Raw genomic sequence first — 26,450 nt, forward strand, 5'->3', positions numbered from 1 at the left:
GGGCAGACGAGAATGGCTGACCGTTATCTGAGTACACGACACGGGGCAAGCCGTACCGTGGGAAAAATTCACGAACCAACTGTTTGGCAGTGGTCGGAGCAGTGTAATCTGGGACTGGGTATGCTTCGGTCCAGCGGGACAGAGCACAGACAACTACGAGAACATATTTAAATCCTCGACAACGGTCCATCTGGATATAATCCATCTGGAGGACTTCAAAAGGGTGATCGGGAGGATGAAATCCACCTTGCTCTACAGGGACGCTTTTACCTGGATTGAACTGACAGCAGATCATGCAAGTACGCACTTTCTGTTTTGCGGCTGCTCGTAAGTGTTTATTGTACCAGAGATTTTGCAAACTGTCTAGCATTGCTTTCTCTCCCAGGTGGGCAGGACTATGTGCTGTATTTATCATGACTTGAACCATAGAGTCAGGGAGAAACCACGTAGATTTTCCCTTCGTCATCCAACCTTGATCTGTCTGGACCCCTCCTAGTTCGATCCATTTCTTTATTTCGTCTGTAGTAGCATGTGTCTGAATGTCAATAACATCTAGTGTGGGATCCCTGACTGTCATACAGTTTGTTGGATCTGTTGTCTTTGTCGTGTCAGTTGTCTGAGTGTGAGTCAGTGCGGTATGTTTTGCTGTCTGATCTGCCAGGTCGTTACCCTGGGAAACAGAATCTGTGACTTTAGTATGTGCTTTACACTTCATGACTGAAATGGCTGAAGGCAGATGTATTGCTTCTAGTAGTGCTTGAATGAGAGGACCATGCTGTATCTTTGTACCATGAGAGGTCAGAAAACCTCGTTCCTGCCAGAGCATGCCGAAGTCGTGTACGACTCCGAACGCATAACGGGAATCTGTGTATATGTTAACATTTCTGTTTTTCGCTAGAATACAGGCTTGGGTCAGAGCGATGAGCTCTGCTGCTTGGGCAGACAGTGTATCAATATGATGTGTTTCTTTAACTTCAGTTTCAGTGGTCACGGCGTACGCGGCCACTAACTCTCCTGTACCTGTTCTCATGCATGAACCATCCACATAAAGTGTCAGGTCTGGATTTGTCAATGGAACATCTGTTAAATCTCGTCTGGGCTTTGTTACTGCATTAATAATCTCTATACAATCATGTGGAGCTGGATCTGTCATAGCTGTAGGTAACAATGTTGCTGGATTCAAGATACTGCAGCGTCTGATTTCTATGTGTGGCTGGAATAATGTCAATTCGTAACCTGTCAGTCGTGCTATAGTCAAGTGTTGAGTCTGGGTTCTGTTTAACAGAACCTCTACAGAATGTGGAACTTGTACTGTTAACTGATGACCTAAAACAATTGAATCGCTTTGTCTGATTGCTAATGCTGTTGCTGCTACTGACTTTAAGCATGCAGGGAGTGCCTGTGCTACTGAATCCAATGTGCTTGAAAAATAAGCGCAAGGCTTATGTGAACCTGCTTGATCTTGAGTGAGGACAGACAATGCTGTACCGTCACGTTCTGTAACAAAAAGTGTAAACGGTTTGCTGTAACATGGTGTCGCTAAAACGGGTGCTTGGCATAAAGCTTTCTTTAATTCCTCAAAGGCTTGTGTGTGTTCCTGAGTCCAAGAGAGGACAGTCGAAGTCGCTGCCTCCTGTGTCGTTAACTGGATGAGTGGTTTAGCTAGAAATGCATATTGAGGAATCCATTGTCTGCAGTACGAAGTGAGGCCTATGAAGGCCCGTACTTCCTTTTGTGACTGGGGTCGGGGCATGTTTACAATTAACTGAATGCGATCGGGAGTGAGCTGTCTCCCCACTTTGGACAGCAAGTGACCCAAGTACACAACTTGCTGAACACAGAATTGTAGCTTCGAAGGAGACACCTTGTGTCCCTTGTCGGCCAGAAAATGCAAAACTATCAGAGATGCTTGTTCACATTCGGGTTCACTTCGTGCGGTGATCAGCAGATCATCGACGTACTGTAGTAAGGCTGTATTAACTGGCATTTGGATACTATCTAGTTGTCTTTTCAGTGCTTGACTATAGATGCTGGGGCTTTCTGTAAATCCTTGAGGTGCGCGGGAAAATTTGAAACTTCGTCCATTTAAACTGAATCCGAAGAGATATTGGCTCTCCGGGTCAATGGGTACACTGAAGAAGGCGTTCTTGAGATCTATTACAGTAAAGAACGTCGCTTCTGAATCAATAGCAGTTAACAGGGTGGAGATATCGGGGACCACAGGATACTGTGGTACAATGCATTTGTTCAGTTCTCGAAGATCAATCACCAACCGGTATACTGGTGGTGCATTGGGGTCTGTACGCTTAAGAATTGGAATGATGGGTGAATTACAGATATTGGAGTCGGTCTCTACGACCACTCCCTGGGCGATAAGTTCTTCAATGATTTTCAGTAAAGCCACTGCAGCATCGGGTGGTAATTTGTATTGTCTGATTCTGGGTAGAACAACTCCTGACTTGAGTGTAACACGGTATGGTGTGATATGCATACAACCTACATCAGCTGGGCCCTTTGCCCATAAATGATCTGGTACATTTTTCAGTCTGACATCAAAGTCACGTACAACATAATGACCCTTGAAATCCCTTAGAAAGAGTCTGACTCCCTCCGGGGAACAGCAAATTATGGCTCCTAGAGCCTTCAGTGTTTTGATTCCTAACAGGTTTTCGGGACATGATTTCGTAAGTAACAAATCTGTAACTCGAGATAATGGACCCACAGCTAGTGGTACTGGTTCTGATACTTCATTTACAATAGGCTGTCCTGAAAAACCAAGGGAAACATTCTGTGAGCCTGAGAGGGGTGCCCCTGGAACTTCATTATGACTTATAGTAGTGCGACTTGCCCCTGTGTCAATTAAAAACTTTCTGTCTTTTCCTAATACGTGACTATGTACATAAGGACCTTCTTGATCTACAGGAATTTCAATAAGAGGCAAATCACTTTCCCCCCCTAGGCTGTTTCATGTATAACGCTGATAATCCGGATATGCCGACTGGGCATACTGGTACATTTGTTGTGAGACTTCTCTAGTTGCGGCAGTGGGCTGTGTCTGGACATGCTGTGGCTGTGGTACTGCTACTGTCTGTACTGTATGGGACTGATCATGCATAGGCTGTTCGTTCTGTGAGGTCTGTTGATGACCCTGTTCATGTCTAGGCGGACGCGGTCTTTCTTTAGTTTTACCTGTCTCGATGTTATGTCTCAGGACTGGGCATTCATGTACGTAGTGACCTGGCTGCTTGCAATAATTACATGTCCCTTTAACGGGAGCGGCAGAATGATTGGTCTGAGCCCCACCTTTCCTATGACCCTCGGCTGGAATTGTCTGAGCTACTAACATTTTCATTTTCGTGTCTTTCATACGTTTCTGTTCCTGATCTTGTTCTTCCCTAATTCTATTCTGGTGATATTGTAACATTTGTAACATCTGTGATGGCGTATTTGCCTGCCAAGTGCTTTCAACCTTGTACACTCTATTTTTGACTAGTGGTAGGGCGTTCTCTACTAATTTTGTTACGAAAAGGTGTGGATATGACTCGCTACTAGTTTTTAGACCACTATTGATAATGAAACATTTCTCGAATCTTGAATAGAAATCGCTAGTATCTTCATCTGGTTTCTGTTTACAGGACGAGATTGCGTCCCAATCTTCCTTTCTAGTTGTCAATAATCTTGGCAGAACCTGTACTATTAAACCTGGTAATGCTTTTGTCAGATCCCCAAGGCCTAACCCTGGGACCTGTTTCTTTTCTTCGTCTTCTATCTCCGCCCATGCTATCTTTGACTCTCCCACTTCCCAATCCTTCTCCTTTAATTTCTCGTAAATGCCCGTGGGCAACAGTACTTTTAACATCTTCATAATATCATCATACGTGTAATCTCCCATCAGTAACATGTCTTTAAGCTCTCTGTGGAAACCTGCAGGGTCTTTATCATGGCACGGAACTAATTTCTTCATCTCTAACAGTTCTAACTTAGTCAGTGGTGTGTGAACATACACACGTTTCAGGGTATGATCCTCACCCATAACTGGATGTACTTCTCGTAAGGGATTCTGGCTTTCAATGCCACCACCGCATTGCATGTGGTACATTTTTCTTTCTGGGGGCGGGGCGGGAACATATTCAGGGCTCAGAAAAGTGTTATACTTACGTCGTTGTTCTAGAATTATTTGTATTAATTTGGTACTAAAACCTCTCCATCTATCCATGAGTAGTGCTTCTAATGTTTCGTGTAAGGGACCTGGATCAGAATGATTGTTTCTGAACTTGATGAGGAGGTGCTGAATCATGTATATACCTGCTATTTTCTGCTCTTCCGGGGAAAGGTTCAAGAATGTCTGTACTAACGTGTCGTCATTATATATGTCTGGGTTTTCGGCCCACAACACGGCTGACCGGGCTAGTTCCTGTTCATCCATAGAATTGAGTACATGGTACCCTACTCGATCTCGAAGTCTTTTATCAGTTTCCTGGAACTGATGTTCCGAAGAATTCGGATTTGTTAAAGCGGAGAAAAGAACTCTCTTGCTCTCCGGACGGACACCTTTCCTAAGGTAGTTTCCCCTACCTACATATGCTATAATGTCTGTAGACTTTCCTGATGTCTCATCTTCATTTTCCTCCTCGGAGGAAGTTTTATCAGTTTCTTCCTGGTGTGCAGCTAATACTGCCTTTCTAATTTTCTGGGACATAGCGGCTATGCAAGTCCCCTTGTCATGTTTTGCTTCTGCTATATTTTGGCCCCACTTGTTCAATGCGTCTAACTCACTTTGATCTGTCCCGGGCCTATCTCGTTCTCTTATTACACAATTAATGAAGAATCGTAATATCTGTTTTTGAATGTCAACTTTCTGTTTATACATGGCAGCTTGGACACTGTCGGGGTCTTTCCCTGTCTGTATGAATTTGTATAGTCTGTCGAGGGCTTCCTGCATTCCCACACAGCATAGCAAGCTATCGGTGGCAGATCTTAAGCGCAGTGATGCTAATACCATTAGATCGTCTGTTCCGGGTACTGGATCATATCTGCAGAATGACATCCTATCTTTCAATGCCTCAAGCCGGGATGAGTAGTGGGGAGACTGGAAAGGATTCTGTGTGTCCTTTAAATGCAATCTGTGTGTCGGTGGCGGGGTCTGTAGACCCGCTGTCGTACCTCCTGAGGCGGATGCTTGGGCATTATCTCTCCGCGGAGTCTGTATCTGGACTGGAATCTGTCTTTTAGTAAGATCAGGTAGTACTGGTTTCGGTAGATCCGTCTTGAGTGGAGGAAGTGGCGGAGGTGGCGGAGCGGGGGAGGTCTGTCGGGGTACCGGCGGAACATTATCTGGGGGCGGAGTGCCACCCCCATCCCTGTCAGTAGGCAGGGCGCGAACAGGCAGATTGGTGTAAGCTGGTGCTACATCCTCTAGATACGAATTCAGGAATATGTCTTTAGTAGTTTTATGCATTACTTTAGTTGGAACTAATGGTGTCGGTAAGTTTTTCGGTATCTCTGATTCAGTATCGGATGGGCCATCTGCTGCAAGATACATACCGTTTACAAGATTATTTCGGGCACGGTCTATTTGTTCCGTTTTTACTCTGATCCCTTCAGTAACTAATTCGTTTTCTCGTTCTTTATCTGATTCTTTAAGTCTGTCTTCTCTACGGAGTGCTTTGTCGGCACGCTTACGTGATTCCTTACGCCAAAACTCTATGGCGTCCTTCTGAGATTGTCTAGCTTTCTTTTTCCATAATGCTTCTTCTACCCTCATGATGCACTCGGCATCCCACGTTCCGGTAACAGGCCATCTGTGTCTCTCATCTAGGTGCTTGGTGTAATCGGCCCATAAATCTAGATATAATATGGCATCTATGCCGTGTTTTTGATACATGAAATTGCCTGGAGTGTCCCTAGGGGGGATAGGAATTTCTTCCTCTAGTAACCCTTTCCTAGTTCCGATCTGTTTTAGCTTGCTGAGGAACGGCATCCTTATTACTGAACGCTAGATCTTTATTCCTTGATACTTTTTGACAGCTGTTATTACATGAACAACACAATAATACACGTTTAAACAGTCACATTCATACCACGACATTAATCACATGAAAACATTGAGGACATAGCTAACTGAATGTACTGCTCAACAGTACGGATACACTGCTGTAACAGTGCAAAAATTCGGAAGACTCGATATACTGCTAAACAGTACAGATACACTGCCTAAAAACAGTGCAGACCGGACTTGCGTACCCAAACCCGTCTAGATACGACCCAGCAATGGTACTCACCGGGAAGCACGGAAACAGAAGGCCTCGGAAAACTCGACTGGACTCGACACTTCGGAAAAACTTCGGAAAACTTCGGAAAACTTCGGAAAACTTCGGAAAACTGGTGGGCCTCTTCACACCTCGGACCTTGCTTCTTTCGGCTGGGCTCTGGTCGGGATCCTCCGCACTCCTCACCGCCTCGTCTGGGCACTGATCGCAGTCCTCGTCACCTCCGTGGGTCAGAGGGGGATGCAGGAAATCCTGCCAGTACACGTGTAGTCCGTCTAACTGATGGCAGGGGACACGGATTGCAACGCACCTTCCGGCGCGTGAGGTGGGGGAGGGGTCCCTATTCGGGCGCCAAAATGACGTAAATAATTAATTTACTCTCTTAATTTCTATGCAGGTAAGTACTTAATCAAAAATAACTCAATCAGAAGGAAAGAAAACAGAGTCCGTGGTGTTAGAGTTTCTAAGGGTTTTATTCCTCATAAAGGAATCAGGATATCGTGTTCTGACCACCACAGGGGTGTCAGAAGGGATAGATGAGCGCGCTCTCGTTTATTGACAGTACATAGCTTATATACTTGATTTACATCATAATGTTCAATGTAAGAGGCGTAACAGCTGAGAGAAGACAAGATAACAGTATACACGTGGTACTAGTACATCATCAAGAGGCGTAAACTAGGCGTGAACTAGAGGTGTGTGCTAGAAACGTCACTGATAGGTGACGCAAGTGGGTGGCACCAAGGGGTGGTGCTAACAGAATGTTGCAATGTCAGCAGAAATCGGAAGCTTGGGTGCGCACGCAGCTGCATGACGTGTGATTGACGGGGTGCAGGGGACTTGACATTTACACTGACGGAAAGAGACAGAAGTCTGGCATGTCAGATCAACTTGTACTTTTATCATATCTGATATCTGATGTTTAGGAACTATACTATCTGGGCGGAAAGGTCTCTAGGGTAGAAGCTGTTCTATGCTAACTGTGGATGCGTGTATGAGCGCCTGAGTGTCTACATGTGAAGCGTGGGGGCACGGGGCCTTCCATGGAAGCATGGCAACGGAGGCTATGAATTACTTGCATTAAGACAGATCGGCCTTTTGGCTCTGCAGCTGGAGAGGATGTTTACAGGATCTAGTAGGCAGTAATGTATTTTCGGGGGGCGGAACAGATAACTCGAAGGTTATAGTCAGTCTTGGCAGAAAGCAGGCTTGAGCTGAGCGCGAGGGCCGCGCTGAATGTAGGACAGAGTTCACGAGTACAGAGGTAGCCTGGGCAGAGTCAGGAGCCACAAAAGAGGTTCAGATGGCAGGAATTCAGGGCCTACTCTGGCTAGAGCAGGAAAAAGTGAAAAGTGTATTACAAAAAGACGGTGGCATAGCATACTTAGGAACGGGCTATATAATCCATTCATGGTGCATCTGAAAGAGGACAAGTTGACGGTAGACGCAAATGTATTTGCGTCTTCATAGCTGGTACAGGAGGGAAGTTACATGCACTTTAACTCGTACATGGAGTCGGTGGGGTACGCGCTAGGGAACACAACATGGCCAAAATTTAATTTTCCTCACTCTCACCGAGGTGCCTCATGCCGCCAACATATCCTACCCTATGTACGCCGACAATACACAGGTCTACATAAAAATCTCTTCCCCTGAGGACATTTTCTCCCTAAATGAGGCCCTGAAGCTGACAGTCCATTGGCTCACTGCCAACCAGCTTAAACTCAACGCAAACAAAACAGAATTCCTTCTGATCACCCCACCCAAACCGAATCCAGACATCCAGGAACGGATCAAGACCATCACTGCACTAAACTTCCCCCCTACAATTGTTGACTCTGTGAAATCCCTGGGAATAACCCTTGACGGCAGCCTGAATATGCATGGCCATATAAATTCAATGGCCAAAACAGCTAGATTCCACCTGAGCTACCTAAGAAACCTAAAACCCTTCCTCGATGTGTCCGACCTTAAAACGGAAACCCAGGCCCTAGTCATTTCCAGACTTGAATATGGATGCTCAACTCTTGCAGGGCTACCCTAGAACTCTCTGGCCCCATTGAAAGCCTGCCTCAACACCGCTGCCAGACTCATAACGGGTTCAAAAAGAATTTGACCACATCTCTCCCCACCTCAAAGCTCTGAACTGGCTTCCCCTGAAGGCCAGAATACAATGTAAACTGGCCTGCATTACTCACATAGCTCTGTACTCAAATTCACCTACATTTCTCGCATAAAAACTTGTGATATCCAGACGTGCCAGAAACTCCCCATCTGCCAAAAACCTGCTGCTGCAGCCAGCATGCTTCCGGAAGAAAAAAACCTACAATCGAGCCTTCTCTGGGGCCGCTCCAAGAATCTGGAACTCTCTCCAACCCTCCGTCAGAAGACTTCTGTCCTTGGCACACTTTAAGAAGGAGACCAAATCTTTCTTAATGGGAAAACACCTCAACCACTGAATACTTTACAATCACCTCATAGACTTGTTCCACACTCCAGCCCGGAATTATCCACAGACTCCACAAATTATACATTTTTCTTCACTCCTGGCCATCAACCCAAGAGCTGAGACTGTGTGAAATTACCGAATCGGTAAGAATCGGTAATTACCGAATCGGTAAATACCAATTTGGTAATTGGGGGAAACATTAAGAGGGTGGCAGGGTGTCACTTTGACACCCTGTTGCACCCCTCAATCGTGTATGGGTGCACATGTTGCAGACATACATGCCCTAAGGGCATGTATGTCTGCAACATGCAGCGTTTGAAAAGCAAAAAAAATGCTTTTTCAAGGCTTTTCATTATTTACCACCAACTTCTAGTTGGTGGTAAATAACTAATTCTTAAAGCCCTGAAGCACGGATTACAGTGCTACCTACATCTAAAAATACAGATTCAGTAATTTTACAGATTCAGTAATTTTACAGAATCGGTAAAATTACCAATTCGGTAAAATTACCGAATCTGTATTTTAGGTGGCCCTACATCTCAGTATCCAAATACCGGTCAGTAACGGCCGAAAATTAGTATTTTTGGCCGTTACCGACCGGTATTTGGATACCTACATCTGGCCCTTAATGTTTTAAGCGTTACCACTTTATTTAAATCAAGATGGCTTCAGGTGTTCCGTACTTTTGTCATAAGTAAGACTGTTAGAGCTCTAGTTGTTCTTTAGAACACTCTGGGACATTCTGTCATTGGGCTTTACTTGGGCTACTTCTGGGTGATATTTGTGCTCCATTTGGGCTGTTTTGTCTTTGGTGGCCATCTTGGGAGACTTTTTTGTTATGAAGTTTCCTAATTTCCTCATTTACTACAGTCTCCTCAGTAGGAAATACTTTCAGGTTTTTTAATTTGGTACCATCAAGAAGGCATTCAGATGTGTCACACATTTGCCATAAATTCTGAATGTTAGCACTCTAGTTGCTCATTAGATCACTGTAGTAAAGCTACTGCTCACCAGGGAAGTCTGCTGCTGGTATTCAAAGTGCATGTTTCAGTCTGCATGTTAGAATTTTTTAATGAAATAGAAGAGGATTTGAGAAGTCACTCAAAGTGTGCCCTCATTTTTCTTTCTGCAGCACTAATCATACTTTCTATGGCATAATTAAGCCCCTCATTTTGTTTCTTTTTAAATTAAATGTTTTAAGAGTTACCACTTTATTTCAATCAAATGGCTTCAGGTGTGCAATACTTTTGTCATAAGTAAGGGTGTTAGCACTCTAGTTGTTCTTTAGAACACTCTGGGAAGCTGCAGTAGAACACAAAGGAATACACTGACAGTCTCTGCCCTTGTTGGATGTACATGTTTTACTGAGAATGTCAGACTTCATTCTCACATGACTGAGAAAGATAATGGAAATTTACAGAAAATATGCTCTCAGTTTAGCTTATAGATCACCTTCCAAATCTCCGTGGGAAAAGCATGAGAAAAAAGTTTTCTCTCACAAATGATTCATGATATCCCAGCAAAAGACTTTTTCACATGGTAAAATCAACTTAGAACACACCACAATTCCTAAAATGAGTATGGTACCATCAACAAATGATTTATAATGTAACAAAAGTCTTAAAACCTTCTATTAACTGCAATGCTTTTTAATGAGGTGCTATTATGTACATTGGTCCCAAGATGGCTGCCAACACTTCTTGGATGAAGTGCTGAGAGCCAATCAAATCTCACGATGAGATATGTCGTTAGGCTCCGCCCAGCTACATATATCTATTTTTTCCTTTAATATCTAAAAAACTACTGAATAGATTTACACCATTTAACAAAAAGGCATGAGTCTGAACCAAGGACTACCTTGTTTCCAAATTTGGTGTAATTCCGTTCAGCAGTTTGGGCTGTAGCTGCAATTAAAGGTTCCTATGGAAAATTGCACGGGGAAAACACGTTTTGGGACCCCCTTTTCTCTCGGCCCTCGCTTGACGAATCACCCGCAGACTTTCAGGATAGGAGCGGACCGGGCTTGCCAAAAGTTTCGAAAATTTTGCGAAGCTTCGTCAGCCGGCGCCAAAGTTATTGGGAATAGAATGTTGAGGATTTTCTATGGAAAATAGGTCCTAACGATTACTACCTACTGGCGACCGCCAGTAGGTAATATAAATATATATATCTATGCCTGGGGACCACTATAGATCTCTATCTGGCATGCCAATATCCATCGACTTTTGACCTTTACCACAGTGACTTTGTTGACTGCTTTTGTAAGTAGTCCGCCCAACAGCAGGCAAGGGCCCGATGCTAAGCGTCTTTAAAAAGCCTTAAAAATGCACCTAATGGTTTGGCTGCTTCAAACAGCCAGGTCCCTTGCACGCACGTAATCTAGTCATTTCCCAACATTTCTCTAAAAGAATTTTGGTGAAGTCCCTAATCCCTAGTCCAGATCACTCCCCCCCCCCCTTTCAATATGGTCCAGGCTTGATACCAAGTACGATAGGCACTCAAAGCGATTTCATAGCCATGGACCCTTGTCTCCACTTGCAATGGTCACTCGTGAGCCACCTAACCTTATGTCAGTAACTGTTCTATGTATTTGATGAATGAACAACTTTAGGAGTATCCTGGGATGCCACTTGCAGGTACAAGCTCTAGTAAAGCTCTATTCCAAAGTTAGGTTGTTTGGCACAGAGCTGTCTTTTTGCTGAATGTATTTTTAGGTACAGCTTATGGAGCTAACGGAAGAAGACGTGAGCTATATGTAAATAAGAAAATACTTCTTTTCATAAAAAGTTTTGTTAAAATCAGAAGTATGCGATCTGGTATGGAAGGGTGAAACAAGAAGAGGAAGAAAACGCATGCACTCTCATGAAGTGCTGCAAACAAAATAAAAGCATAGTTCCCTTATATAAACTGTGGAAGGATACAGGTTATTCAGTCAGAAACATTGCAAAACAGCTGTGCTCCAGGGGAAGAACAAACAAAAAAGAGGCGGGGAAAACAATCAAATAAGAAGCAAGCAAATGAGATTGAAAAAGAAAACTAAACAATGGTAAACAGTAGCCTGACCCAAAGCCTACTGAAGAAATTGGTACTGCTCACAATAGGTTTTTGATAACAGATAAATGCTGCCTCTAGGCAAAACCTAAAAAGGCCTTCATTCCTAAATATTTAGAACATAGCCATCTGTTTCTGCATCATATGTAGGTAGGGGGTAATGCTCAGTTGCCAGTACAAAGCATTTTAAATTCATATTTCTTGTCCTATCATTACATAATGAAATGTGAAGTTCAAAGTATTCTTTATGAAATATGCTTAACCTTATCCTTACCATGGAGGCCACCACCCTCCCCACATAGACCGGGTCATTCCTACGGGAATAGTCTTTAATCGGATCCTCTTTGTATTCGACGCTCCGATCTAGGATAGCAAGGCAGATATTCAATATGCTTTCTTCAAACTGTAAAAGAAATAGAGGCTGGGTGTCAGCAAAATCGATCTCTTCCTGATAGTAATCCCCCCCCTCTTCACCATCAGCCTTGCAGCAGTGAGGCATCAAAGATAGAGCCCTGTATGGGCATACTTGCAATGTCTGGGTAGGGAAACATCTATTTCTTACAGCAACAAGCAGTGTATTTGTTATGCTACTTCCATGAGTGAAATATAGATACAGCATCTAAATCTTCCACTTTATATTTTGCAGAAACCATGTACACTCAGGCTACTACCCTTAGTATTAGGTGCTATGTACATTTAGTTAGTAGTAGGGGTAGTAGAAGTGATACTATAAATAGGAGATGCAAAACCTCTACTATAGAGTTGTAGCACTACTATTCACAGTAGTATTGCAGTAGTAGTAGTAGTCATTGTAGTAGTATTAGATACAACAGCAAAAAGGTTTCAGCACTCTATAGACAAATTAACAATACTTCTTATCACAGTCCACTTCAAATAAGTGTTGAGAAAATAATTAAACATAAGGAAAAAAGGCATCCAAATTCGATAGATATATTTCTTGTTCCAAAATTCTTTTTATTATTCACAGAACAAAATCTTCTTTCACAGACGGATTCATCATAGCCAACGCATTTCGTCTCATTAAGAGACCTCTTCAGGGCTTTAAGTATATGGCATATGTTATATTCTTCAGGCAACGCATAGTATTTCAAAGAAACCTACATACTGACCGGATTGCGTGCGGTTGTTATGCCGTTTTAAGACTGTTAGAATACTGCATCAAGTGTTTTACTCATACTGCTTCTTTGAAATACTACGCGTTGCCTGAAGAATATAACATATGCCATATACTTAAAGCCCTGAAGAAGTCTCTTAATGAGACGAAATGCGTTGGCTATGATGACTCCGTCTGTGAAAGAAGATTCTGTTCTGTGAATAATAAAAATAATTTTGGAACAAGAAATACATCTATCGAATTTGGATGCCTTTTTCCCTTATGTGCAACCTATGGAAACCTTGTCCAGTGGTCTGCCTGAGAACTGTGCGGAGGCTCCTACCTCCTGTTGCTGTCTGCCGTCGTTGGATCCTCTTAGGACCGAGTGACTTCACAATGCCTTGCCGGACCCGCTATGCGGGTCCCGCTGCGTCTTCAGACTCTGTGGGGCTTTGGGAAAGGGAGCTGAACATTCCTGTCTCTCTTCGCACCGGCAGGGCTGCGAGCAGCCTAGCAGGGACTCAATTGCCCAGGAGTCCCTGCGTGTCACACCTGCGGCTGCTCTCCCTGCCGGTCACGCCCCCCGACTAGGATAAAGCTGCTTAGCTTCTAACAGCCAGCGGGAAACCTTGTGCAGTGGTCTGCCTGAGAACTGTGCGGAGGCTCCTACCTCCTGTTGCTGTCTGCCGTCGTTGGATCCTCTTGGGACCGAGTGACTTCACAACGCCTTGCCGGACCCGCTGCGCGGGTCCCGCTGCGTCTTCAGACTGTGTGGGGCTTTGGAAAAGGGAGCCGAACATTCCTGTCTCTCTTCGCACCGGCAGGGCTGCGAGCAGCCTAGCAGGGACTCAATTGCCCAGGAGTCCCTGCGTGTCACACCTGCGGCCGCTCTCCCTGCCGGTCACGCCCCCCGACTAGGATAAAGCTGCTTAGCTTCTAACAGCCAGCGGGAAACCTTGTCCAGTGGTCTGCCTGAGAACTGTGCGGAGGCTCCTACCTCCTGTTGCTGTCTGCCGTCGTTGGATCCTCTTGGGACCAAGTGACTTCACAACGCCTTGCCGGACCCGCTGCGCGGGTCCCGGTGCGTCTTCAGACTTTGTGGGGCTTTGGGAAAGGGAGCCGAACATTCCTGTCTCTCTTCGCACCGGCAGGGCTGCGAGCAGCCTAGCAGGGACTCAATTGCCCAGGAGTCCCTGCGTGTCACACCTGTGGCCGCTCTCCCTGCCGGTCACGCCCCCTGCCCTGCCCTAGTCCTATTTCACAGTTCGGAGTCACCGCTGCGCGGTAGCGCCCGGGGCGAAGACCGGGCAAAGAGCAGGCCGTTTGAGGCCGTTCGAGGTCTGAAGAGTCTGGGCTGAGCCCCACCCCTTTCGCCCACCCTTGGGCCTCTGGTACCATTTATCTGCTGTTTTTATATTGCTGCAACTGTTTTGTATAGCCTTGTAGGAGATGTGCACACGGGCAAGCCGCAGCAAGGCTGCTAAGGGGAGCTTGAAGCAAAATGGGACTCTTGACGATTTTATCACGAGGACAAACATTGCTATAGACAAGGAAATTACTAAAATGCAAAAACGTGTTTCCCTAGATCTGGAGGCTGCTAGAAGATTGTCCCAGGACATTGCTAAGTCCAAAAAATCACTTCTGGGCCACATAGCGTCCGCTATAACCCCGGAGCGATTGGCTAATCCGCGGTGCATTATAACGCATGTTGACGTCCATCACACTTTAGCTACGTCCCCTGTGTTAATACCAACCCCGTGTTCCCCTCACCAGCTCGCCAGTCAGATCCCACCCGTGGCTATTTCTGAACCAGACCACAGTCAATTGAATGTCAATACACCGCAGATCACGGAGATACATGATATTTCCCCATGCATTAACACCAAGGGCACAACACATAAAAGAAAACGCGCCACAAGGTCTGCCTACTCACGCAAGAAGGCTAAAGTTGCTAGGGCCCACCAACTTAATGTTAGCAATCTCCCTGTGATTAGTGCTGAAGGTGGGACTGCTTCTCTTGTACAGATGCCTCCAGGAGCAGATGAGGATGGCGCAACCTTGGAATTTTCCAAGGAAAACGCAACAGTAGAGGACATTGGGACACAATTAGATGAGCAGGAAGGAAAGGACGTGGATTTTATAAAAATAGTCTGGGAAACCCTAAAAAAGCCGCTATCTCCCCTCGACCTAAGACTTTCTCGTATTGAGAACCATCTCTTAGAGGTGGAAAAGAGTATTCTAGCCCTAGCAACTCTTAGTTTGCAAGGTCAGGAAAACAATGGTATTCTAAATAGCAACCCAGCACCACCAATATCCAACACTACCCCTCCAGTACCACCCTTAATCAGGCCAGTACCCAAACCACGCACAAAGGGCTACGATCACAAAGCCCCCAATCCCCCACCAAAGTTATCGAAGCTCCCTATTTCACAACCTACTATACACCACAAAGCAGGAACTGCCCTAAGGCCGAATGCCAATAAGGCTGATTGCCCAACCCCCCAGGGCCCACAAAAAAGAAGTAATTTTCGTGGGGGTTACATAGATCTCCCCCCAGATGCAAAGCCATATGTGGTGGTATTGACAGGTGTACCGGAAATTGAGAATGACCATCAAGAAAATCACTGGTCCCTGAAGAATAAGGTTATCCACTGGCTGAATGTAAATAGACCGATCCCAAACGGAACTAGAAGTAGAATCCTAATGGTGCGTAGAGTTCCCTGGGTAGGTCCTTCTCGGAAATCCAGTCCAGGTGACTGTATAGTTGTGACCTTTGAGGACCCACATACGGCTCACCACATATGTTCGTGGACTACCTATGGGGAAGACTCAGCCATTGTAGCCAGGCCTTTAACATTCTTTTACCCCCCACGTCCTAACCAAAACTATGGGGGGAATGGTCATCGGTACGCCACCAGGCCCGTGGTGGGGCAAGAGACAAATGGGAAGTCCCACACAGAAGGTGGCTCGGGGCACCAACATCCAATAGGTTTGGTTGTCTGGAAGAGGTAGATTGACTTCCCATGCCTGCTGGTTCTTCACCTTTTGCCAAGATCTTCTTGTCTCCTGTGGTTCCTGACCTTTTACCTTTGGCGATTAAACCTGTTGGAAATAGTTCTTATCTTTCTGGCCAACCATCTGTGTATGCTTTGAAAGGAAGGGGGGTGTTGGAAAATCTCAACACCAAAACAGCTCATGAAACAGCGCATGATACAGCTACTCTCCCGCTGACCCCCTTAACACAGCACCTATTGGCCCCGCTTATTAGTAAAAGGATCAATGTTGTTAGTACCCATGACACCTGGGTATCCGACCCCACTAAGGAGGAGGACACCCTAACTTTTTTTGGGGCTGCTGCTGAGGCTACAGTGTTGCTACACGGGCCAAGAAGGTCTAGCTCTGTTCCTGCCCCCCCCTGCATTTGCCCACACACTGGGGCTGAGTGTTGCAGGAAATCCACCGCTGAGGCTCCTCAGTTGGAACGTAGCAGGACTTGCACGTAACATCGACACTCCCGATTGGAATTCCCTTGTGGAATCCTTTGGGATTTGTCTATTGCAAGAAACCTGGTCCCTGGAACCTCGACACAGGGTAGGTTATACAACCTATTTTGTGCCTGCTTTCCAAGCATCTGGCAGCAAAGGTCACCCTTCGGGCGGCCTTTTGATCTGGGTTAGTATTGCACTGGGGCTAACCACAAGGCATATACCCACAAAATCACCCGATCTGCAGAGACTATCAATCCAATGCCAAGGGGGGAAAAAGCTAGAAGTGTTTAACCTCTACTTAAGGGGGGCAAGGGGTGGCGTCTCTATGTTATCTTCAACAGGAATTGAGGAAGAGCTCGGATCCTGTAATACAGACTCCCTCGTTATACTGGCGGGAGACCTTAATTGTTGTTTCGAACCACTAGCCAGTGAGGACATATTAGATATCTGGGAGGATAATGTTAGGAGAGGTATCCCCTTGCTCTCTCTAAACCCGATTAAAAAATGGACCCAGAGTGCTATAGACATTAATGCCCTCTGTATGGAATATGACCTTAGAGCAACTAATGGTAGATCCAAGTCTGATACCAGGGGAGCACACACTTACAATAGGGTGGGGCACACTTCACAAATCGATTATATATTGTTGAACCATAAGCTCTGGGTATATCTTCAAGATATGGAGGTCCTATCGACTTCTGACAGTGACCACAACCCACTAGCCCTGACCCTCACTCCCCCATGGCAAGGCACGATCCCATCTCCGTCACCACATATATGGAAATCGTCCCACGAACTACTCCCTTCGAACTGTGGTAGGCGGTTAAAATGGAATAAAGTTGCCGCGGATGAGGGAAGGATGGCCCAAGCAAAGTCCATAATGTCTACTGTGGAGATGCGGCTAGATTCATTGGAATTTAGTAATTCTGATGTCTCCAATGTCTTTATAGAAACAACCTTAGCACTAAGTAAGCTGTTCGTTGTCCCGCAGGGAAAAGCAAGGGCCACGAATAGAGTTACGTCTAAGAGTAGAGCTAAATGGTATTCTCCTACCTGTTGCGCTGCTAAACGTGAATTGATACTAGCAGTGAAATCCAAGGTTCCTGGTCATATTAGGCTCGCTAGGAAAAACTATAAAAAAGTCTTAACTACGGCTAGGGGTGCCTACGAAACCAAATTCTGGGACGACTTAATGATGGCTAGTTCAAAGAAAGACTCGAAGGCCTTTTGGGAACTGTTGAGAGCTAGGGATAAACCCGCTGACTCCCTACTGACATGTAACATCACAGGGGAGGCGTGGTTTTCCCATTTTTCCAAGCTTTACTCCCTTCCTGTGGGTTTTTTAGATGCCACGACGGATCTGTTACACCGAGTGCCTGTTGATTATCTAAATGAGCACCACCTTTTTGTCACTAAGGAAGTTGAAGGGGCAATTAAGTGCCTGGTTGCCAATAAGGCTGCAGGACCTGATGGCATCCCAGGTGACTTAATACAGGCCAACCCGGAGGTGTGGAGCAAACTTATTGCCCTATTTCTGAATACGGCCCTGATGGGTGGATGTCTGCCTGACTCCTGGAGGGGCGCGGAGGTTCGTCCCGATCTTTAAAAAAGGATGCCGGGACGACCCCGCTAACTACCGCCCAATTAGTTTGCTAGATTCCACCCAGAAGATAGCTGGCAAGGTAGTCTTAGGCAGGATCCTACAGTGGGCTGAAGAAAACCAAGTACTGTCAGACTTCCAGGCTGGTTTTAGATCCGGAACGGGGACCATCGAACAGACATTCCGCTTATTAATGTTATACTGGAAAGTGGTCGTATTGGGCAAGGGCAGTCTGTACCTCGCATTCATAGACTTACGGACTGCCTTTGACCTGGTCCCACGTGCCCAGTTGTGGAGTGTCTTGGAGGGTTTGGGTATCCCCTCTTACCTACTTAGCATGCTTATCAAGTTTCACGAGAGTAACTTTGCGCAGATCAGGTGGGGAGATCAGGGCCAAAAAACACCACGTATCCCTCTAAATAGGGGTGTCCGCCAGGGTTGTGTGCTAGCCCCCGCTCTGTTTTCACTATATGTTAATGGAGTGGTGGAGCACCTGCTTAAACATCCAGCAGACGCACCTTCCCTGGCTGGCAGAAAAATCCCTACCCTCCTATTTGCAGACGACACCCTCCTGATCTCAAAAACTCCATCAGGCCTCCAATCCTTACTCTCTAGTTTTAAGAAATTCTGTGAATCTAGGGGTCTTGCTATTAATGTAGGTAAAACTAAATTCCTGGTCTTAAACCCCCCAAGAAAAACTGTCATTCCACCCACCTTGGACTCAGTCCCCCTCGAAAGGGTAAAAGAGTTCGATTATTTAGGTATCCGCCTCTGTGACTCTATGAACTGGAAGGCCCACCACCAAAAGATCTTTCTGACCCACAAGAGGGTAACAGGGGCCTTGCTGAAGGAACAACGTGCCTTGTCCCTCAAACCAATTGGTGCTGTACTAGACATCTACAGGGCAAGGGTGGTGAGCGCAGCTCTGTATGGGTCTGAATTGTGGGGTGTGCAGAAAGTTGACTTCCTGAGGCACCTAGAAAATAAATTCCACAAAGACCTCATGAGGCTACCACATAGTACCCCCTCCCTTCCACTCTTATTAGATGCGGGCACACGCCCAATAAGTGAGCAGGCGAGGCTACGTCCCCTTCTCTTGTGGGCACGAATATGGAGGGTACCAGAATTGTCCAGTTACGCTGAAGGCCTAAGGGAACTCCTCGTAACACCTGGCTGGCAGAAGGTCCGTTGGCTTAAAGAAGTTAAGCGGCTTCTTTATGACCTGGGCCTTGAAGACGCCTGGGCCAATAGAACTGCCCCCTCCAAACAGACACTAAAGAAGCTATATTGGTCTTGGGTGGCAAATGGGAGAAACAGTAATTCTAAATTATGTAGATCCACCATAGAATTTCTGATGGTCAAGGAGCTCCCCTCTAGAGAACCATACTTAGATATGATCCATAAATCATGGGACAGGGCATTATATTTCAAATTTAGGGTGGGTTTATTGCCACTAGGACAGCTAACAGCAAGCTGGAAACCACCGTTGCAAACTACACCATATTGCCCCTTTTGTGACAATAGGCATGAGTCAGTTGCCCACCTAATGTTTGAGTGCCCAGCCTATACAGCCCCGCGCCGCATGTGGCTGAAACCTCTATGCAGGAATCTTGGCACTAGATCTCACCTGGAGGCCTTACGTATTTTAAGATCTGATGCCTGTCCTTTGTTTGCCTGTTGTTTGGCAAAATTCTTGGGTTGGGCTTGGCGGATCAGATCCGCCAGGCAACTGAGTCTCCCTTAAAATGAACTATATTGGCACTATTGTTATCCTCATGCTGTTATCAAATTCTTTTTGCAAATGAATTTCCCTTAAACCACATTGTGTTTGTTTTATTGTCAATTTATTTGTATCTTAGGAATGGTCAATTTGAATATTTTTAACTGAGGAACAAAATGCTAAAATGTATTGTATTTTTAATATATTTTCTGTATTGTATTGCTTTTATGATATGACTAATATATCGAAATAAAGCTACTACTACTACTTATGTGCAATTACTTTTTCTCAACACTTATTTGAAGTGGACTGTGATAAGAAGTATTGTTAATTTGTCTATAGAGTGCTGAACCATTTTTGCTGTTGTATCAAATTTGCAAGATTTGTTCCTACACCGCGGGGAGTGTAGGGGGGAGTACTCTTTGTTTTTGTGCACCTTCAATTAAATAAGAGGACACTATTCACGTGTTGGGTGCCGATTCTATTAGCCTCTGCCATCTGTTCTGTTGCTTGTATTGTAATAGTTGTAATCAGTTAACAAGCTAGGTTTCCAGTTTGTCTCTTTTCTCAATGTTTGCTCGCGTTTTTAAGTCAACAGGGATGACATTTAGTTGCTGGCCCCTTGAAAAAAGCTGTTTATTTACGGGTAAATTTCAATAGTTCTGATATATAATTTATCAATGTTCTAACTGCTGTCTAGGCTATATAGATGGAAAATGGTTAGCGAATGAGAATCATTTGATATGGAAAATTGGCTGAAACTGCCTCTGTGCTGTATAAGGCCCACTCATATTTTTTGTGTTGCTCTTTCATTAGGTACACCATTCACTTACCTGTCCATAGTTCCATCCATGATCCAAAATAAAGTCTTCTAGTCCATAGAATATTATTCCATTGTCATTCAGCACATACTCTTGCCTTGCTTCCTCATCATCCAGAAAGACATCGTCATCTTGAAACACAGGTAAAAAGAAGTGTTACGGTCAGACTCAATACCAGCAAATATCTTCTTTATCAATTTTTTTTGTTTTGAAGCATTTCAATTTGAGTTTGCTTCCTATCAAACTGTCTTCTTTAAATGTAAGTAATATTTGATCCTACGAATTTAAGTGCTAATAAAATGAGTGTGTGGACTCCAGAAATTGCATAGCTTAACATTTCTCCAATACCCTTTTATAAACAGCCATCTTGATTTAAACAAACACCTAAATGCGAAACAAACTTTGCAGAAGATATCAGGCTAATAGTCAATGGTCAGAGAAGGCAGGCGTCCCAAATAGCATCCGTAGACATAGAGGATCTGATTCACAGAACTAATCTGAGATAAAATCCTAAACTTACTAATTTTGGTATTCACAGAAGGCATTTAGTATTAGTAAAGTTAGGACTCCTAACTTTACTACTACTAAACTGACACAAAATCCTAACTTACGACATTTGGTATTCACAAAAGGCATTTAGTAGTAGTAAAGTTAGGAGTCCTAACTTTACTAATACTAAATGCCAACTGTGAATACCAAAAGTAGTTAGTTTAGGATTTTATCTCAGATTTGTAATGCTAAAGTTAGGAGTCCTAACTTTACTACTACTAAATGTCTTCTGTGAATACCAAAAGTAGAAAGTTTAGGATTTTATCTCAGATTAATTCTGTGAATCGGCCCCAGAGTGATTAAAAATATTGTAGTCCATTTGCCACTGGCGGACTAAGTTTTGAATTCCTTGCACAAGCAGTGGGTCTTTTTGCTCTGATGTGGCTCCTGCTGATATAGCAAGAGTTGCTTCAGGAAAAATCTGTGGTAGCTTACAAGTTTCTCCCTTTCTTGACAAGCTCTCTACTCCCTGTCTACACTTCAGGGGGGAAAAATGAAGGTAGATTCTGCCCTTTAAGAGTTACTCTTTCTCCTTTCTTATCCAGGACTCTGGTCACTTTTCCTCATTTTCTACCTTGGCTCGACTCCCAAACAACTGCCTTTCCCTGAACCTAAGAGAGTCCTGAAAATATTTCCAAGACTCATGTTGAAAATGTCAATAATGCACTGGGAGCTTTCCACAGCACACCAAGGAATTTCTTCTCACGGTCTCTGTGAGATCTCTTGGCTGCTATGATGGTGACACATGGAAGAACAACCAGCGGTAACAGTATTACGCTAGTATACTATCTATATAGTGTACTAAAAGAAGTACACACCGTGCAGAGAGTCAAGTGGATACCTTATTAGTATACAGAGGCTACAGTAGATAATACTGATGCTCTTTTGTGTTAGTGTGGGCGAGCAGTTAGGCTTATTAGAGGGCAGTCTTAAGCATTTGTGGTATTAACAGAGGTAATAAATTAGACACACTCTCAAGAATAACTCTGAGACCAATTTCCAAAAATAACACTGATTTTTTATACTTTTCAGGACCAAGAACTTCATTCTACAGTAAGTACTTTTAAAGATATGAATTTTCAAAGTTTGCAAAATGATAATTTTTGTGCCCAATTAAGCACCATTGAAATCAATTGTAAAAAGTAAAAAAATGCATATAAAATCATACAGTTGGATTTCAAGGTTCACCTTCTGGATTCAGGTAAGAAGCAGGGCAAGTTCCAATGAACAACTAATGGATTCTTTGGAGAATCCTAGATTCGGCCAGGAGCCGGGTTCTTAGGTGGTTATTAGCTGATGGGCTACGAAGAAGGGGGCCACTTGAAAACACACTGCACAGGTATGCCCGGGGGATCCCACTCGAGGGAGCAGGATGCAAGGGCCTCAGGACCATGGGAGCAGATCTGGTTTGTCAGTAACCAGGCCTAATGTGCTGGGGTGGAGAGCAGATAGGTCAGCCAAGCAGTGTGTGTTAAGATGTCCTCGCGGTCAGTAGCAGACAGCTTAGAGACACAATTCCAGGACAGCTGGGCCACTCATGCAGGGCATCTCAAGGGTCTCAATGTCCCTCAACGGGTGCTTTCTTCCTGGGCAGTTGGGGTCCAATTTGGATGCTTTTTTCTCTGTCTTCAGTGTAGTTGGTTCGGTACCCGGAGTACTGGCAAGGTATGACCCTGGGCAGTTGGAGTCCAATTTGGATGCTTTTTTCTCTGTCTTCGGTGTATGTGGTTCGGTACCCGGAGTACTGGCAAGGCATGACTCTGGTAGGTTCTGGTGTCTACACACTTGGAGGAGAGACAGATCTGACCCTCCAGAGCTTCTGCTTTGAAGTCGCTGGGGAGCAGCAGGTCAGTAAACTGGACTTAACAGTTTAGTGCCTGCAGGCTGCATGGGAGTAGCTCCTATACTTCAAAGTAGGTTTACGGCAATTGGTCGAAGATTGGAGGTGCTCTGTGGTTCTCAAAGACTTCACAGTTGCAGGACGAGACAGCAGGCCATGAAGGTGGAGTCCTGGAAGCAGCTGGCAGAGTTTGGCATCAATTTCCTGCAACAGCTCTTCTTTTTCCATTGCTCTTCCTAGGGCCGTCAAATCGAAGTTGCCAGGTCCAGGGATGCCACGTAAGTACTAAATTTAGGGGCGGTAAAGGGGGAGGCAATGGGCTATCTACCTTTAGGGTGTCTACACCCTCTAAGTGACCACTTCCTGTCAGAAAGGGCACTACCCTATCCCTAATAGGTTGATTTCCTACCATCTCAAGAGGGAGGAATTGAAAAAGTACTGTCCACATCGCTTGCCATACCATAAGGGTAGTGCTGGCTGAATGTGGGAACCCCTCCTCATCTAACTAATTTTACTGCCTTTCCTTCTGCCAAAAGTTAAGTTGGAAAGGGGGGGATTGGCATCTTCTACTATCCGCAGATGCCTGGCTTGGATGTCGAAGGCAGCAGCGTCTTTAAACCTTCCCGCCCTGGCAAGCCATTCCAGCCTGGAGGAGGTGTGAAGAACCTCCGCCCAATGCAGGCTCTGTTTGTGGCCTCTGAGAGCTTTCGCTCAAACCCCATGAGCTACTAAACAAGTCTTGAGGTGGCAGGCTGGATAAGACTAGTAAAATACCACACCGGTGTTTGTTATGTTTTCAGGGGACCCTGCTGTGCACATTTATTAACAAATTCATCACTGGAATCAGTGAGGATTTATTAAGACGAGATGTTTAGTACAGTGCAGCCCACATGGAGTAAGGAGACTAGCAATGGCAAGTATGCAGCATGTGTACTCTCTATGGCTTCCCTGTGCACTTACAATATCCAAGAATGGCCTGGATATTGTAGGGTCATATCTGCTCATGCAGATATGTCCACACATGGAATGTAGTGCACCCTGCCTTAGGGCTCTAAGGTCTGCAGTAGGGATGACTTACCTATAACTCATACAGTGCATGGAGGCATGGCACATGAGGCTGAGTGCCATGTTGACTCTAGTTTTTCTTTGCACAGAGACACGCAGCCTCCAATGGAAGTTTGCATGGCGTTGGTGAGGGGTCCCTAGGTGGCACATTTTGGGTTGCTGCCTCTATAGGACCCTCTTTAGTACCCATGCCCTGCATACTGTTGTACTTGGGTTTTCCTCCTTTCCAGTTGCTCAGCCAGAGTGAGTGTTATGTCTGTGTGGAATGTTGGAGTGCGTGATGTCAGAGAGTTCAGAATGTGAGTGTGCCTGTGTGTCTGTGTGGAATGACAGTTGATGAGTGTGAGCTGAGCAACTAACACCTAGCTCCTGGTGGGACCTTAAATGATTATCTATTTACCCTAATGACTATCCTCTGAAACTAACATGGAACTTGTATTGATCTGCAAATAAACCTACATCTTGGGTAAACTACCTGGCTTCCTCTGGAGTTATATCTTCTTTTACCCACAACATTTGGCGACGTTTTGAGAACTATTAAGAATTTACAGCGTGCAAGAATGGTAAAGAAGTAAAGAAACTAGAACTTGTGAAACTGAAAACGAATTAAGGTTATCTCTGCTGAAACGGAAAACAAGAGAACAAGAGTACAACCCTGGTAAGTCCCACCAGTGTCCCTTTCCAACGGACAGCCTACTAACCCAGGATTTTGATCTAAATGAACTTATTATTGTGACAGATAGCGTGACTGTGTGAGGAGCAAGTCAAACCGTGGATTACAGTGTTTCAAATATTTTTAACTGTGAAGCTTCCTGTCTTCAAGCATGCGGTGGATGTGATCGCCTATCTATAATCAAACAGCTATGTACTGTGTTTGGCAGTGTGATGAATAAGCGTCATTGGAAGAGATTGCTTATTCGTGTTCAGGCATAAGTGTGGTGAACAAGTGCCATCTGGTGGATCTTTCCGTGCAGTTTATTTGGCATGACACAAAGGTTTCTTTCTACATTTTTTTACAAATTGATGAGGTGTCAAACTGATGTAAAGCACTTGTTTTTTTAAAAAAGGAAAGCTCATGCAGCGTTTCGAATTGGTGTACGAGAGTGTTACTGCCTGATAAAGATCTCGGTCCAATGCCGGCGCAGCTCTCAAGTGCGTTTTTTTTTATATATTGGAAAAGGCACCGTCATCTGCACTTAGTGTGTGTACAGTGGGAGTATTCCGAGTCATGTTTAAATTAACTCGGATTTCACTGCGCAATATAATGTCAAAATGCTTAACTGTCACCTTGAATTTAAAAGTGCGCGAGGAGCGCCTGAAGCCTACCTTCCTTCAGCTCTTTGTGACGTTTAGGGCAGCTGTGTCCCCAGAGCCATCCAGCATTACGTAATAAACGTGCCGCCATATTGTGTTTACACAGGAGCTATATTTTTGAGTCACGGCACGTTATCTTACAACTGTACTGCATCTGCCAACCACGTTTGCTCTTCTGCGCATGGCAATAAAGTTAAATTGACAGCTTTCCTTTTCCGGAGTTTTATTTTTCCACCGTCTGAGTAAATACTGGATTTAGGCTGTACAGCAGCTACATAATGATCAGCATAGGCGTTCCCTGAGCCACCCGGACTTGCATCAAGAGACGTGCCACTGTCTTTAAAAGTGAAGTTCACTCGGATATCTGAAAATGTGGCAATACCCGAGATCCTGAAGATGTGACCTGAAATCCCAGGAGTACCATTTACTAAGGACTTACAGGGGTGGGTGAAGTGGTGCCAATTGTGGTACAGTTTTAGGAAAAAGATCTGGCACTAGGAACCTGGTTAGCAGGGATCCAGCGCACTTAGAGTTCGAGGTTTACATCATGAATCAGGCAAAAAGAGGGGGCTAATCATGTCAAAAGAGGCCCTTTCCTACATGACCCTCTTCCCCAAACAAAAGAGGGTGAGACTAACCTTTTTCTAGAGAGTCTTCATCCTCTAAGTGGAAGAACCTGGAAAGGCCATCTGCATTGGCATGGTCAGTCCCAGATCTGTGTTCCACCATAAAGTCTATTTCTCGTAGGGAAATGGACCACCTTAACAATTTGGGGTTTTTTCTTTTCATCTGCATAAGCCATTTGAGAGGAATCTGAGGTCAGTTTGGACAAGAAAGAGAGAACCAAACAGGTATGGTCTCAGCTTCTTCAGGGACCAAACTACAGCAAAGGCTTTCCTCTCAATGGCAATCCAATGCTGCTCCTTCGGGAGAAACTTCCGGTTTATGAAAGTAACAGGTTGTTCATGACCATCATTACTGGTCTGGGATAGAACTGCTCCTATCCGATTTTTTTTTTTAAACCAACTTTATTGAGTTTCATACAAAGAATATAGGCCGTGGTATCTCGCAACAACAAGAACCGTAGAAACATGTTTTCTATATCACCTGCGTACCCAACACAAATAACTTGTTGAAAACTGCAAAGTACCTGTAATTATGCCCTAAATA

At 44.8% G+C, this 26,450-nt stretch overlaps 1 protein-coding gene across 3 annotated transcripts in view; it reads right to left on the reverse strand.

Annotated features, from left to right (window-relative positions):
- LOC147705976 (protein-glutamine gamma-glutamyltransferase 6-like) overlaps positions 1-26,450 on the reverse strand; it is a 362,985-nt gene that overhangs the window by 120,739 nt on the left and 215,796 nt on the right. For all 3 annotated transcript variants that reach the window (XR_015297612.1, XM_086932433.1, XM_086932432.1), the window contains exons 4-5: positions 20,525-20,643; positions 12,044-12,172 (exon numbers count right to left, since the gene is read on the reverse strand). Coding sequence is in view for 2 of the 3 variants with exons in the window: in XM_086932433.1 (XP_086788559.1) it covers positions 12,044-12,172; positions 20,525-20,643 (248 nt within the window). In the remaining variant the exon portion in view is untranslated. The remainder of the gene's footprint in view (positions 1-12,043; positions 12,173-20,524; positions 20,644-26,450) is intronic.

The sequence above is a fragment of the Lissotriton vulgaris genome, chromosome 7, assembly GCF_964263255.1.
Source record: "Lissotriton vulgaris chromosome 7, aLisVul1.2, whole genome shotgun sequence".
Classification (NCBI taxonomy): domain Eukaryota; kingdom Metazoa; phylum Chordata; class Amphibia; order Caudata; family Salamandridae; genus Lissotriton; species Lissotriton vulgaris.